The 15870-nt window shown below is 41.4% G+C and overlaps 1 protein-coding gene and 2 long non-coding RNA genes across 13 annotated transcripts in view; all 3 read right to left on the reverse strand.

Annotated features, from left to right (window-relative positions):
• Positions 1-15870, reverse strand: part of tns1a (tensin 1a) — a 116863-nt gene that overhangs the window by 49705 nt on the left and 51288 nt on the right. For 10 of the 11 annotated variants that reach the window (XM_039792804.1, XM_039792794.1, XM_039792798.1 and 7 more), the window contains 6 exons: positions 12695-12744; positions 11181-11352; positions 10987-11037; positions 10444-10566; positions 8918-8982; positions 7934-8017 (listed from right to left, as the gene is read on the reverse strand). In XM_039792804.1, the coding sequence (XP_039648738.1) occupies positions 7934-8017; positions 8918-8982; positions 10444-10566; positions 10987-11037; positions 11181-11352; positions 12695-12744 (545 nt within the window). Of the gene's footprint in view, positions 1-7933; positions 8018-8917; positions 8983-10443; positions 10567-10986; positions 11038-11180; positions 11353-12694; positions 12745-14757; positions 14857-15870 lie in introns of those variants that run through there. The other variant, XM_039792800.1, reaches the window with a different exon arrangement.
• LOC120554171 lies at positions 2559-3581 on the reverse strand. Its single transcript, XR_005638326.1, has 3 exons — positions 3483-3581; positions 2753-2818; positions 2559-2585 (listed from the first exon to the last, which is right to left on the reverse strand). It is a non-coding gene; the product is annotated as an uncharacterized LOC120554171 (long non-coding RNA).
• On the reverse strand, positions 3594-4078 carry LOC120554169. The gene is made up of 4 exons (XR_005638325.1): positions 4051-4078; positions 3899-3959; positions 3714-3789; positions 3594-3627 (listed from the first exon to the last, which is right to left on the reverse strand). It is a non-coding gene; the product is annotated as an uncharacterized LOC120554169 (long non-coding RNA).

The raw sequence follows: 15870 nt of genomic DNA on the forward strand, positions 1-15870 counted from the left end.
GCATTGATTTTAATGTAGCAGCGCGGGGGGAAATGACATCACCCAGCACATTAAAACACAGCGGCACCATCACGCAGAAGAAGCACATAAGGGCACCGCAGGCGATTTCATCCTTCATCATGAAAGAACGGACAGAGGCAGAAAACGTGAAGCAAGCTGAACTCAAGATGGCAATGTTGGTAGCACAGACAGTACACTTAACAAGTACATTGTGGCTTCATTATAGTAAAGCATAATATTCAGGGTTTCCACACCTTCTTAAACATCTAATTCAAAGTCTGACATCAACAAAAGAGAAAAACAGAAACAGTATGGAAACATTTCTTGCAAGTACGAAAATGCTTAGGGGAAATGTAGTGGAGAAAAAAAAAAAAAAAAAAGTATACATGTTATTTAGGATATGTAAGGGGTAAAGAGTATACATGTTATTTAGGATATGTAGTGGAGTAAAAGTGTACATGTTATTTAGGATATGTAGTGGAGTAAAAGTATACATGTTATTTAGGATATGTAGTGGAGTAAAAGTATACATGTTATTTAGGATATGTAGTGGAGTAAAAGTGTACATGTTATTTAGGATATGTAGTGGAGTATACATGTTATTTAGGATATGTAGTGGAGTAAAAGTGTACATGTTATTTAAGATATGTAGTGGAGTAAAAGTGTACATATTATTTAAGATATGTAGTGGAGTAAAAGTGTACATGTTATTTAAGATATGTAGTGGAGTAAAAGTATACATGTTATTTAGGATATGTAGTGGAGTAAAAAATGTACATGTTATTTAGGATATGTAGTGGAGTAAAAGTGTACATGTTATTTAAGATATGTAATTGGAGTAAAAGTGTACATGTTATTTAAGATATGTAGTGGAGTAAAAGTGTTACATGTTATTTAAGATATGTAGTGGAGTAAAAGTATACATGTTATTTGATAGGGAGTAAAAGTGTACATGTTATTTAGGATATGTAGTGGAGTAAAAGTGTACATGTTATTTAGGATATGTAGTGGAGTAAAATGTACATGTTATTTAGGATATATATGTAGGAGTAAAAGTGTACATGTTATTTAGGATATGTAGTGGAGTAAAAGTGAAAGTTCCAGAAATATAAATAACAAAGTCAAAGTACAGATACGTTGAAAATTAGTAGTACAGGTACAAAGTATTTGTACTTTGTTACATTACAACACTGGTTAGAGGCCACAAAAATAGGTTAGGATACTATGAATGTGGAGGTATTGAGGTATTTGGCATTTCATGCACTTATTTCTTCTAAGGATGACTAAATAGGTAAGAAAGTGTGCACATGATACAGGGTGACCAAATTTCTAATTTCCGAACTCCTGGTACAGAAGCAAAAGCTGAAAGTGGATGGAAGTGGGTTTGGGCACTTGTGGGACTTGAGGTTAGGGGTGTCTCAGGTTACAGCCTCCCCCACCCCCAGGGAAGCGGGCAGCCACTGGCAGGCGCGATTGACGCCCTCTTTTCTGCAGCTGCTATTTAAAGGACTAATTGACAGACTGGGGTTTAGGAGGGTGAGGGGTGTGCTTGGGCAGCCCAGATAAGAGGGGTGTAGAGGAGGAGAGGTGGGTAAAGTAGAAAGACACGGGCTCTTCTCCTCAGTAGAGAGCAGAGTGCATCAAAGGCTGAGATCTTGATCTGTGGAGTGACTAAGGGATTTGGTTCACGTGCACTGAATTTTAAGTGTGGCCCTGAAACTTGTATTTGAACTTGGCAAAACTGAATTTGGCATTTGTTTAGTTGTAAATCAAAATTGAGTTTGAAACAAAAATACTGCTGTTATTTGATCTTTTCCTATTATTCAGTGTGTAAACTGTAACGTCTCTGTGTCCCCTTTTACTATATGAGTTCCTCCTCTGAGATTCTTTTTTTTTTTTTTTTTTTTTTTTAATCTTTTATTGAGAATCACGTAGTATCTGCAGTTTTCACAATCATTTTTGGATTGAAACCTTGACAGAGTGACCCATATTTTCAGATTTTATAATATTAGAGCACAAACAGAACACGGGGTCTTACTCCACTCGAAATGAATATATATAAAAATAGGCCTGTATTTGAATAGAAGAAAAACAAATGGATAAAGAATTTAAATAAATTAAATGTAAAGAAAATTACAAAGTTACATGAAACCCGAATGTAAACAAAGGAAGGACTTGGAAGGAAGGATATTAATTCCATTACAAAGATTTCATAAATGATATGATATCAGTCCTGTATAGATTGGGGGTCAGGTTTAAAACCACTTCTTTGTCCTCCGCTAAGATTTTTAAGGAGAAAATCAAACTACCAAAGCAGCAATACCAGCTGTGCCATCATGTGAGTGTGGAAGTTTCTGTGGATGGAACTGTGGATGAGCGGAAACAATCCATCCATCAAACTGTGTGTGTGTGTGTGTGTGTGTGTGTGTGTGTGTGTGCGTGCGTGTGTGTACATACCGTGCTCGCCGTCCACAGTGTCCTCACAGCGCTGGCTGAAGCTCGTAAGGAATCCCAGCGGATCAGAGGGTCCGGTGGGTGTATGTACCCACAGAAACGCTTCGGCCCGTTCTCCAGGTGGCCCAGGCCTGAGGAACACATGGCATGATGGGTAACTGAGTCCTCACACCAAATTAAACCCAGAAAAACAACCCAGAAATATCTATAAGGTGGGAATCAAATACTCCAAGAAAACCGATAAATTGAGAAGAAATGGTAATTGTCACAGACCCCTTAGTCAGAAACAATGGTTCACCTTTGATTTTTTCTGGTCCATATGAGAAAACAAACTCCACCTTCCCATATTCTGGGAACCTTTCATCTGTATAGAAACACACAGTATAAAAATGATTTTCTTTTTGCAAAACAACGAACGTGAATTCACACAAACACAAATTGTGGGTGAGGTATGATGCACGGAGCATTATAGTAAAACATACAACAAATTCTCAAAAATACACTGACAATTACAGATCAGATGTCAAGAATTTCAATTTCAGTTTAGCAAATTAAAGGCTCATAGTTTTCAGTTGTTAGCTCAATAAAACAAAATCTGTGAATTTATTTGTATTCATTTGAGTATTAAAAACAAGTGAAAACCTATATATATATTTTAAAAAATCAATAATGCTACTGGCTGACAGCTCACATTCTGCTGTTTCTATGTTTATTCTAATTTTTAAATACTTCAAGCAACTCTGGTTGAGCCTGTTGCTTTTCTTCCATCATTTTATTCTTATTAAATGCTGAGCTGCCTTCACCACCAGGGGTTATGACCATAAAAAATATGAGGAACAGTGTCCTCTTGCAGCAGGGCATACAAACTATTTCTTACTGGAAACCAACAAAATCCCAGTGAAAACCCAGTTTAAAACGCCTGCAACAACAACTGAGAACAATCAGCCTTAATGTACTGTTCTGTGATTGGCAACATTCGTAATTTCTTTGTGATCACCAAAACGTGTATAGTGTAAAATCACACCCACCCGGAGAGCCGTTACCTTTGAAGGTCTCATCCAGCTCGTTTTTCCCAAACACCACCCCGAGGTCGTGGATGGCGCAGGTGTGGAACTGCACCCTGAACACCACACCCCCGGGGGGGTTTCTGAACCTCTTGTGGTAACACTTCAACTGCGTTGAGTAAGAAAGAAAACATCAATACGTTCACTGGCGTATCGCGGTCAGTATTAGTGTCGGTATTCTAATAAAAATGTTACCAGGATGTCTCCCTTTAGAAGCAGGCCGGGTTCAATGGTGATGCAGATACTGGTGTTGCTGTCTCCTTGGACATTGCTGTAATAATAACAATAAGAACATCTGATGTTACTGGATTCAGTATAGAGTAAGCTTTGCCCTGGATTCAAACACAAACCAAACCAAACGGCAATGAAATTGTCCGTACTATATTCCCGACGTATAGACTGGTTGCATGGCCTGGTAGATCTTCAGGAAAGGACGGCAGCCTGTGAAGGGGAAATAAAGAAGGTAAATTGAAACCAAGAAAACCAGCAAAAAACAGTTCTTTGTGTTCATTTGGCAGAGGCAGAAGCTCACCTCCTTTGGATTCAAAGTTGGGTATGCCCGCATGATAAGCGTGATGCAGGAACAGTGGCTTGTTGTTGATTTTGATGTGTCCGGAAAGAAGCGTTGCTAAGCACGCACGTACCTGCAAGGAAAGGAAAGTAAGCATCGAATTCCAACGTCATGGAATACTGTTTTAAAACATCAAGCTGTGTACAAACTCCGCCTACGTATCTACTGATTATACACTACACCAGTGGTTCTCAAACTTTTTCAATAATGTTACCTTTTGAATTGTTTCTAGTAAGCAAATTACCCCTGACCAGCTCATCATTTTTGGTAGAAGAAAAAAAAGTTTATATAAAGAGCAACAGTACTGCGGTGTCAGCGATAGATTTACTAAACAACATCCTTGTAACTGAAAAAAACAACATTTAAATGCTAATGAGAAAAGGAGACAAAAACTGTAAAATAGACAAAACCTTGGAAAAAGATGGTAGAAAGAAGGAAGGAAGTAAGGCAAGAAGAAAAGTAATTAAAAAAAAGTATTAAAAACTTCAAAATCAGTGACATAACTTTGAAAAAAGTAAAAAATTGTAGGACAGTAGAAGGAAGAAAGGCAAGAATAGGTCTAAAGAAGGCGCAACACAAATGTCACATTTTTGGTAAAGAGGAACAAAGTTCTGGACAACAGCCTTGTAAAGATTAAACATTTTGTTAAATATCTCGCGTTACCCCTCTGCGGTCCTCGCGGATACCCCTAGGTCAATAATAATGACTACTACTACTACTACTACTACATAGTCTTAAACAGCTATCCCACATCTAAGCATGTCAGGACCTTTATAGCTGGATTAGAAACCAAATCCAAACACCCTCAACCTGTGTGGTTCAACCTTAACCGCCCGTGCCCCCCAGCCCAGCCAGATGGGAATCCCACTCGGACTAGAAAACAACCTTTACCCACTGCGGGGAAATGTCAGAGTGAATTGGTGTGTACAGAAGCCAGTCGGGGGTTGTTAATGATGATAACGATGATGGTACCAAACGTGACCGTGACCGTGGGGGTCGCCACATGCAAATGCCCCCCCCACACCCCTCCCTTGCTCTGCTGTCAGTGGCCAGATGGTTTCGCCTCTGTTAAATTCAATTAGACTAAACAGGGATGCCACGAGAGCAGTGTTGCGCGCGCGTGTGTGTGTGTGTATGTGTGTCTGTGTGTGTGTGTGTGTGATATGAGAAGTAATCATGTTCAATGTTTTATCAATGATTTTGCATAAAACCTTTTGAAACGTCAACAAACTGTACACATGCATAATAACCGGACCAGAAAATACAGCCGAGGGAATGGTTTATTGGATGAATTTTCGGGCTAGTGGTTCTGCTCAAAATGAAACCATATTCACAGAGTGTGCCGCTAATAAATCTTTCGCATCACTGACGATTTCCCACGCTGTCAAAGTCCCTATCTATCTGACCAATGAGCACTCTGTGGATGCTGTTCTTTTAATAATTTTGTCATTCTGTTGCTCACTCTTTCAAAGCAACCACCGGCATTTAGACTCTGGGGAAATCCTGTCCATATAAGTGTGACATTGTCGAGAAGTCATTATAAAAGTTGACACTATTCTAACTTTTATGTGGCATAAAAACAATGCTAGGAAACATGTTGTTGCGTCATGAAATTATTTATTTTATGTTCCTTAAATTTCTGTCACATAAAGAGGCAGCTTATCCTCTCAGAATGGGCTCGGCTCAGTTTGTTTTGCTGTACGCTTTAACGTTTCACAACCAACATGGTAGTCAGTTAATGAGACTAAAATGCTACATGTAACACCTTAAAGGTCCAACGTGTGGCAATTTCTCCCATCTAGCGTTGAGATCATATATCGCAATCAACTCTCTCGCACCACGCAGTTCAAAGTACGTATTACAGCTACGGTAGCCTTCACGCTTCAAGAAGCCGGTCTCTTGCTCTTTTCAATATCCTTTTTCTTTTTCTGGGCGAAGAAGAAGACTCCTGTTCCTGAAATTTGGATTTTGAATACGTGTGGTCCTCCGTGTTTCCTTCTTCAAACTCACCGGGGCCCGGGAAGCTACGATAACCATTAGCAGCATTAGCAGCACCTGTGAGTTTATCATGTGACAGCGAAAACGCGAAAGGCGGAGCAGTATGTCCTGTATGTCCCTTACCGGCTAACGTATTTCAAGATGGCGCATGAATATGGAGCGTCTACCCCCAGTTCATGCGAATGCAAATGTCAAATTTCAAGCCAAAAGGAATACTTGGAATTGATGGTGGTGGTAAATATTCATGAAAAAGGACGAGTTTGTGAACGGGCAACACAGATTTTGATAATGCACAACTAAACACGTTACACACTGGGCCTTTAAATCCAAACTTTTACAAGCTTTTATAGCAGCAGTAGGTTGAGCTCATCTCCTACTCTTGATGTTAATGTCACACATTCCAGACCGTAATACTTGCAGACTCCAGGGGCAGAGATAATTATATCCGAAGCAGGAAATAGCAGCGGGGCAGAGAGCAAGCCTATAGACCTGTTAGAGAATGGCTTGCTGCCTGATTCACAAGCTGAAATGAAGTGGTGCTAAGTCCCATGCTGTTTCCTCTTTCATTCCCTGTAACCTTTGTCCTGCTCATCTTTTCCAAGAAGAACTCTGACCAGGATTCCTCTCTCCGCAGGTGAAGAAGAGAGACGGTGGGGGGGTCAAGCAGTTAACTGTCTAATAATGCAGAGGGGAGGCTAATAATATGGCAGGAGCAGATTTATGAGTTAAGGGGAGGATGTCTCAGCAAATACACTCCCCTAGAGGAAGCTGCAGTCAAAATAACAAATAGTTTGGATACCTTTAAACCCCTCTTGATTGGTTTGACCTGTTGTGGCTTGGAATTTACTCGGCTGTTTTGCTCTCTATTCATGAGGAGGCCATTATCTCAGAACGAGTGGAGAAAAATATGCTCTGATATGCTAAGAGGACAGGAATGCACTGCCACCAAGCCCTGCTGCCTCCCCAGAGACACCAGTGGAATCTCTCAGACAGACGAGATAGATGGCTTCTCTCCGTGCCACGACGTTTACTCCCAATTATCCCAATTAAAACTAAACTGGAGATAAACAGGAGGAAAAAAAAGGGAAAAGAATTTCCTCTTTAAAATGTTTCTAAAACAAAATATAAGAGATGGAGTTAGGCAACGACACTGATCAGTTTGTCAGTTTGTCTCGTTATACAGTTCTTGAATTGACCGTTCGTTAAACCCCCAGTGGTTGTCCAATCATAGCTTAGCGACCGTAACTGGTCAGGCAGGCCGCTCAAGCTTTAGATTTTGGGGCATCTTTAAGAAGTGTGCATGGGGCTGTAGTTAAAAGCAATACTCCTCATTATGTAAGGAGTTTGGTGGTCCTTTTCGCTGTAGCAAAGGTCAGACTTAAAGCCGGTACACACCAGCCAGACGGCCGACCCTCGGCAGAAAAGCCAGTCGAAATGATCGGTTGCGTCCCGAGGTCCAAAAAACTGCCTCGGGACACACTGAGGCGACACCGACTTGAGAAACGTAATACGTCTCCATAGCAGCAGGCGGCGCTACTCTGTATTGTTGCACAAGAAATGAAAACCAGCAGCTGACTGGACGAACGCGTCACATGGGTTTGTTTTCTCCGGAAATTCAAAGCCAGACTGTCATGGCGGCCGTTCAGAATACGATCTCATATTGTACTAAAATAGTTCACTGAAACATGTTTCTGAAAACATTTTAAGCGAGAAATCTCGAAATCTCTAAGACTTGAGCCACTGACCTCGCCAGACTGTCCAACGGGCGATTTTCGGCCCTGTGTGTCCCGGGCTTTATAAAGCTTCAAACAGGTGTCAGCAAACAGGAAGTGAGGCAACAACTGACCTTATCTGTGACGGCTGACCCACAGGAAGTGCTTTGTCCTCGTAGAAGCGCCTCATGGCAAACCTGTCCAGCGCCTGGTCAGCACTGCACGACACAAAATTTAGACAGGCATCGTTATTATTTGTCATACTGCAGAGTGCATTCTTTTGGAAGCCCTGCACATTTTTTCCCAAGTTTTGAGATTTAGGAACATCCCCGCCCCCCTGCCCCCCCGGCCTTCATCATTTATAAAGCAGCTTTAAATCCTTCTGGCTCCATCCCACCTATTAACATCTGGTTGCATTAAAGAATGATGACATTTTTTCGAGCTCTTCCTTCTCACAGAGCCAGAAAAACAAGCTTTGAGTGTTTTGCCATAATAATCACATCAGTTTTTAATTTTCAAGGCTGCTCGAGTCCCAAAACCTCGAGGGCTAGCTGTGATTGATTGGTGCTCCTATAAAACCTTGCAAGGAGGAGATTCAGAGGGACCAAAATACTTAAATCACACTTTTTAAACATTGGCAGGGTACATTCTTCACCTCTGCTGATCAATCTCTTCGTTTAAAGGTGCAGTAGGTAAGACTTATAAAACTAACTTTCTGTCATATTTGCTGAAACTGACCCTATGTTCCAGTAGAACTACATGAAGCTGGTAATTTATTTGAAAACATCCTGCTCCTCTGGCACCACCTACAGCCTGTAGTGCAATTTGCAAAAATTCACAGCTCCTTGTTCAGATGCACCAATCAGGGCCAGGGGGGGGTGTCTAACTGCGTGTCAATCACTGCTCATGCACACGCATTCATTCTCCCTTGTGGGGGGAGGGGCTTAGGAGACCGTTTTGGGCTTTAGCGGGAAGGGACTGAGAAGTTGTCGATGTTCAAATGTTTTGGCTAAGTCCTGGATCTTCGCAATCTGACCTACAGGACCTTTAACCTGCAGCCAATAACGACATAATACTGAATGTGAAGTTGATGGATGTGTCTACTGATCGTTTGATACCTTGCGGATATGCTGCTGTAGTGCATGTACGCCGCCACCACCACCCCTGTTCGACCTCGGTTCCCCTGTGACACAGAAACAGAGACAACAGGACTTCAAGTTTCAAGATGTACAATTGCAAAGCTTATTTGGAACAGGGATTATTTCAAAGGGATGAACAAAAAAAAAAACTACTAAATCCTCTGATGTGATGGAGTGGTCAGCAAGCTGCATGAATTTTATTTAAAAAGCTGGAAGCATAAATAAAATGAAATAATGTTTGATCGCTCTGCTTGTTTAAAGTGACTGGCCCGACTCTAAAAAGCAACAAGTCTGTTCCAAAGCAGAGAAGCTGGAAAAATGTTTTCCGTTCTGCCTTTTTTTTCGGCCTCATCTGGACAGAATGCATAAATATTGTATAGTAGTGTATGTTTAAACAAGACAGAATGGATTGTATAACTAAAAGAATTGAATAACTACAAGACTGTGTGTTGATTTTAGAAGGTCAGCGGCCACACATGCGTTGTTTTTTATATTATAGATGTGTTTTTCATATTCAAAAGAACATTTTGGAACCACATTATAGTCTCGGCTGGTTTTCTTGCGACCTCTCGGTGACAAAGACTACAGGAAATCACTGCTGCCAAGAAACATTACAGCACGTGAACCAAAAAATTGTGGTCTTAACACTGCGGTTTTTGTAGAGATTAAACAAATTAAGTAAAGTGAGCTTTAGAGGGGCTGGTTAACAGATTTGGTATCTTTGGACGGAGCCAGGCTAGCTGTTTCCCCCTGTTTCCAGGCTTTATGCTAAGCTAACCTAACTTGCTTGCTGCCGGCTCCATCTTCATATTGAATTGGGTATCAATCTTCTTAGCTAACTTGCAGCAAGAAAGTGAATAAGTGTATTTTCCAAAATGTTGAACTGTTTCTTTAAAGAGCTCATATTATGCTCATTTTCAGGTTCATAATTGTATTTCGAGGTTATACCAGAATAGGTTTTCACGGTTTCATTTTCAAAAAACAGCATATTTTTGTCATTGCTGCAGCTCCTCTTCTCACCCTGTGTGTTGAGCTCTCCATTTTAGCTTCGGAATGAGGCATTGCACTTCTGTTCCATCTTTGTTGGGAGTCGAACATGCACAGTACCTAGGTAAGGACTACTAGCCAGTCAGAAGCAGAGTAAGGCGGGTCCTGACAAGCACACTGGTGCGATGGAAAACAAACCCACTTCAGCCGGTAACCTATGGCTTTGGCTCAGCCGTACACGTTGGAACCCGAGTCTGCTCCCGAAACACAGGCAGATCAAAAATGACGCAAAGCATTTGTCTCTGAAGTCAAGGCTCGACCACAGTAGAGCTGTTTGGAGCAGTTTGTGAACAGTGTTTTCTGTGTGTTCACAATAAAGTAAAGGGAAAAAGCCAAAAAGCCTAATATGAGCACTTTAAGAATATAATTTTAAGCTGGGCATGAGAAGAGGGTGTCGCCCAACAACATGTTGACAATTACAGGTGCTTTTTTTTGTGTACCGGTCATCCCCGCTTTACCTTGTTGTGCAGTACCACTACGTTCCGCGGGTCTCCGTTGAGCCATGTGTCGATGGCCTTGCACATGCTGCAGATCTTGTCCAGCGCCGGTGCATGGTGATCCGGCCAGCCAAACTCCAGAACCTAAAGGTGATTAACAGGAGAGGTTTTTCTGTAGCGGCTCCTCGGCTCTGGAATAGCCAGCCACAGGCCGTTAGACAGGCTGAGTCTGTTGATATTTTTAAGAAGCAGCTTAAGACACAGCTTTTATTCTCTGGCCTTTAATTGTAATTGTGTTCTTTCCTTCTATTTTATGTATGTGGGTGTGTATGTGTATGTATGCATATATATTTGTATGTACGTGTATATTCCACTATATCTATGTATATATATATATATGTGTGTTTTATGCTTGTACATGTTTTTGTCTTTGTGAAGCACTTTGGTGCAAACTTGTGCTATATAAATGAAATAAACTCAAACTTAACTCCTCTCAAACATGAGGTCAGTTGATAGCCTGTTATGCGTGTAACAAAGAGGATCCAGCTGCTGAGGTGTTTGTACCTTTGGGTTTAACTTTGACAAATCACTCCTCCACTCGCTCAGGTTGAGAATCTGAAATCAGAAAGAGAACAAATATGAACACATTAAAAGCAACAACAACGTTCTACGTCCCTCAAAGAGCCAATAAACATCGGTCGCATTTGTGACCAAGTATCATTGAGACCAAAATCGATTTGATTTGTTTCGTTGCTTACCAGATAGTGCTCGCCGTGTTTGGACCGCAGCATCGTCGCCACCTCTTTGAGGTTGGCGGTGTAGCTGCGTTCCTCAGCAGCAGCGGGGAAACAGACGGAGATGATCCTCTCCGTGATGTAGACCAGGTCCACCTCATAGCTCTCCTCCATGGCCTGAACCACACTCTGACTCCTGGAGAGGCAGAGGCAGAGGCAGTGAGAGGTGTTTATATCATTGAAGTGTGGAGCGAAAGGCTTTTTGAACTTTGGGACAGCCACCCCAACTATTAAAGGTCCCATGGCATGAAAATGTCACTTTATGAGCTTTTTTTTTTAACATTAATATAAGTTCCCCCAGCCTGCCTATGGTCCCCCAGTGGCTAGAAATGGTGATAGGTGTAAACCGAGCCCTGGGTATCCTGCTCTGACTTTGAGAAAATGAAAGATCAGATGGGCCGATCTGGAATCTTCTCCTTATGAGGTCATAAGGAGCAAGGTTACCTCCCCTTTCTCTGCTTTGCCCACCCAGAGAATTTGGCCCACCCATGAGAGAGAGACATCATGGCTTTGAAAACAAGCAAAGTGGCAGTTGGTCAAGGCCACACCTCCCCCCCTCTCCTCCTCAATAGCTACAGACACAGAAATGGCACATCCTAAGGAAAGCTCATTGTGGGACTGGCTCTAGTGGCTGTCAGATACACTATTAGGGGACCACTAAGGCCTATATAAAAGCATCCAAAGAGCACCATGTCATGGGACCTTTAAGGTTTGTTCACTCATAACTGCATTCACATGTTTAGTGATTGTCATCTTTACGAGGAATATTTTCTTTCTTTTTTTTTTTCTTTTTTTTTACAGCTGCTCTGAAAACATTTATAGAACTCTCCGATTTCTCTCGGGGACTAACGACAGAGTTCATCTCAAACATCCACTCGATGAAATCTAAACTCCAGCAGCTCACTCTTATATTTCTTGGAAATGATAACATTCACAATCCTTCACCGAGTGTTGACATGACCTCTGCTGATATTATGCAATCTATTTCACCGGGCCAAACAGCGATCAGGTTTATTGGCCAGTGAGCATACAGTAAAGCCCCGCATTAGAAACAGCCATGCCTGAAGAATAACAGAGGTGGAATGATAATTTACATTCCTAGAAGAAAGGAGAAATATCCAGCACAAACAATCCTTTTTTGATGTTCCTCATAAAATAAAGTCGAGTTGAGGATCACAAGGGATTTAAGGGACTTACAACTTCACCAAGTTGCGGAATTTATTAGGAGTTAGGCTCTTTTTTTTTTTTTACATTTCTGAACAAAACTCTTCAAGATGTTGTAGATTCAAAGTAGGTTTTAAAACAGAACAAAGATGCATACATACGTTTTGGTTGAACGGGTAATGCTGGAGGGAAAATACACGTAATCTATTCTTCAATTATACCGTATACCTTCACCATTCCTACTGCTATTTTTCCTGATGAAGTGTGTACATATGCGCATCTGCATACAATCATATAGCAATGCTGTGTCTTACCCTGACTGCTTTCGCCTTATCTCCACACTCTTGCAGGACCTTGTAGATCCCTGGAGAGCACACGCACACACGCACACACGCACACACGCACACATTCAAAAACACACAATACACACCACACATATATGCAGAGGGTGGGGGAGAGAGGGAGGGAGAGAGAAAATGAATCATAAGCAAACTCTGTCTGGTAATGATGAGGATGTTATTGAATTATAATATGACACAACCTATTAGGGAAAAGTCAGATCACAGAAGCAAAACTGAAAGACAGAGAGAGAAAAGAAGAGGGCGAGGAAGAAATAGAGAAGGTCAAGGAGGCGAAGAAGAATAATAAGAGTAGGAGAAGCAGCAGAAGTAGAGGAGGAATAAGGATAAGAAGGAGAATAAAGCAAAGAAAAGCACGACTTTAAAAAAATAGAGTTAAGGCAAGAGGACAGCGGAAAGGAGAAAAGGAAGAAGAAGAAGAATGGAAGATGGTGAAGAAAAAGAAGTAAATGATTGAGAAGATGCAGAAGAACAAGTACAAAAGATGAGGATGATGAAGAGGAAAAGAAGAATGGAAGATGGGAAAGAAAAGGAAAAAGGAGGAGAGGGATAGGGAAAGGAGAAGAAGCAGGATGAAAAGAGGTGAAAGGAAGAAAAGAGGACGATGAAGAGGAGAATGAGAAAGTGACTACACAGGGGACAAACGGTAGATGGAAAAGAAGGAGAAAGAGATGGAGGAAAGGTAAAAGGAAAGGAGAATAAGCAGGAGAACAAACGTTAACAGAAGAAGAACAAGAAGTGCAGTAAAAAAAAAAGGACACAAAAATACGTCCAGGATGCGTTCCAGGAGTCAGGATTTCAGCACGCACTTTAATTGTCCTGCACCTAGTTATTTACTGAGAAAAGAGAGTGGAAGTCAGGCTGTTTTACTGGGACAGGACTGCAGAGGGGAAATGTTCCTAAATATGCTGCACTGTCGAGGAATCGCTGCATAATAGATGCTAGGGTTGGCTCTTCCTCTTACTGTTCGTCGGCCCAAAGGAGAGCTTGTCTGTATGAGTCAGCTGCCACGGAGAAGATGAAGCCTTCCAAAACGATAGAATGACAGCTGGATTTATCTTCACAGACATCCTTTGTGACATCCTCTCCTACTCCCCCACAACGTCAGAAAGAGTGAGCGTTCAAGCTTTGCATGGTCAAGTGGTTAAACACAGATATTGGCAAGAAGGGGTCTCTAATCATGGCGCGAGGTTAAACACACAGCCCAAAGCTCTCCGTATTGCTGCCGGGCGGCTTCTCACAGATGAAGCTAATCCCACCCCCCCCAAGAGCCAAAATGGGAAGCATAATTCTCCGTGATTTGACAGGAACCAGATGCTAGGCGGACCACGAACGCTGGTGTTTGCAAAAAATGAAACAGCCTGTTCGCATGGGGCTTCGGGGGGGGGGGTGTTAAGCCAGTACATTTCACATCATAGGCACAATCTGTTGTCTTGTAGCAACACGGGTGCACGAACGCCTCTTGAAAGTCAATGCAGCATGTAAAGTGGAGTACACTATCTGTCCATTTGAAGGCACTTTCCACCCAGTTAAAGGCTGGTTCTCATTGTCAAAACAAAATCCCATGAAATTCATCCACGGCTGAAAATAGTCCCTCACAAATTCGCTACTTGTTTGCTACTTTGAGTATTAAATATTGACTTTATGCTATATGGAATAGACTAATGCTTTTTTTTTTGTTTTAGTCAGTTTATGGGATTTGTTGACAATTAGATACAAATCTAAAATAATGCCTTCAAAGAAATACAGTTAAATAAGCTCAAACGATAGGAATTTGTTGCACATTGATCGCATTTATTTCATTAAAAACCAAAAGAAATCACAAATCAATCTGCCAAGGAAGACCGTGGGATATGATCAAAAGCTCCAGAACAGCTACTAATGGACCTTGTGAAAGATGTTTGTCCACTAAAAAAATCATACATTTTTAAGCAGTAGATAAGACTTTTCACACAAAAAACCAAAAACCTAAAAATATTTTTGCCGCATTTTGGACTTCCTGTGTGGGAGTGGCCTACCTTGCGGAACAGATACCCAGTGCTCCACCTCCAGGATGAACGCAGTAGTGCAAAACGCCTTCGAATGGAGCTGCCCAGAGGCATGGTTGCAGGTATGGGAACCACTTCTCTAATTTTTTACTATTTTTTATCATAAAATAAAAACTATGGCTGTTTAGCTCCAGTTCCTCATGGTAGAAGAAGATGCCGTAGACTTCTGCTCTGTTTGTGCCAAACTTCACCAGCGATTACGTAATACATCATGATGCAGCTTCCTTCTCTCCTTTCCCTCTGGACCGTCTTCTCCCCACTTTATCCTGCTTTCTCTCCCCCTCACGCCCACTTTGTGTTCTCTGGTACTACTCCTCCCTCGGCCTTCTCATCTCTCATTATGACTCCCCCCCTGCTTCTCTTGTCTTGACTCCCTTTTTTCCCATGTGCTTGTGTACTGTATGTGTTTGACCTTAATTACCCTTAAGAATGTTGTTACCAAAGCATAGAATATGGAAAGAAAACAATATGTTTTTTTCTGTTCTATCTTAATATAAGACAGATATTTTTTATTTTTATTTGAAGCATCTCACTCTCGATCCTCTTCTGAGCCACAAACTGATTTAAAAAAAAAAATTATTGTAAAAAATGTAAAAAAAATCCCCATATTGCACTTGGATGACCCAGACTGGCCTCGGACTGACCCAATTATGGTGGGGACCTAAAATCCTAATGGATGTGTCCTATATGGAAACATTCCATATGCACTTGGCCCCCTTTTGTTCGTACACTATGCACTTGAGTATCAAGGCGAAAAGCAGGGATTCCAAGGTGAAATATATATATATAAAAGTTTCTTTTGAAATCCAGCCAGAAAGTATAGATTTTCTATTAAACTTGAAATGAAAGCAATCTAATATGATGGGACAACACAAGGCTTTGCTAAGACGTAACAACCACAACACATGGATGACGAATCAGGATCGCGACCGAAATGTCTTGTTTAAAGGGGCTATGTCTATACCCTTTACTCTCAAAACACCAATATGTCACTGTCAAATTGTTTATGACAGCTTTCTATAATTACAGTTAAAAAAAAACAAGAGCATGGTCAAGACAATTAGTAGCCTCTGTCTTGCTATT

Source organism: Perca fluviatilis, chromosome 24 (assembly GCF_010015445.1).
Source record: "Perca fluviatilis chromosome 24, GENO_Pfluv_1.0, whole genome shotgun sequence".
NCBI lineage: Eukaryota > Metazoa > Chordata > Actinopteri > Perciformes > Percidae > Perca > Perca fluviatilis.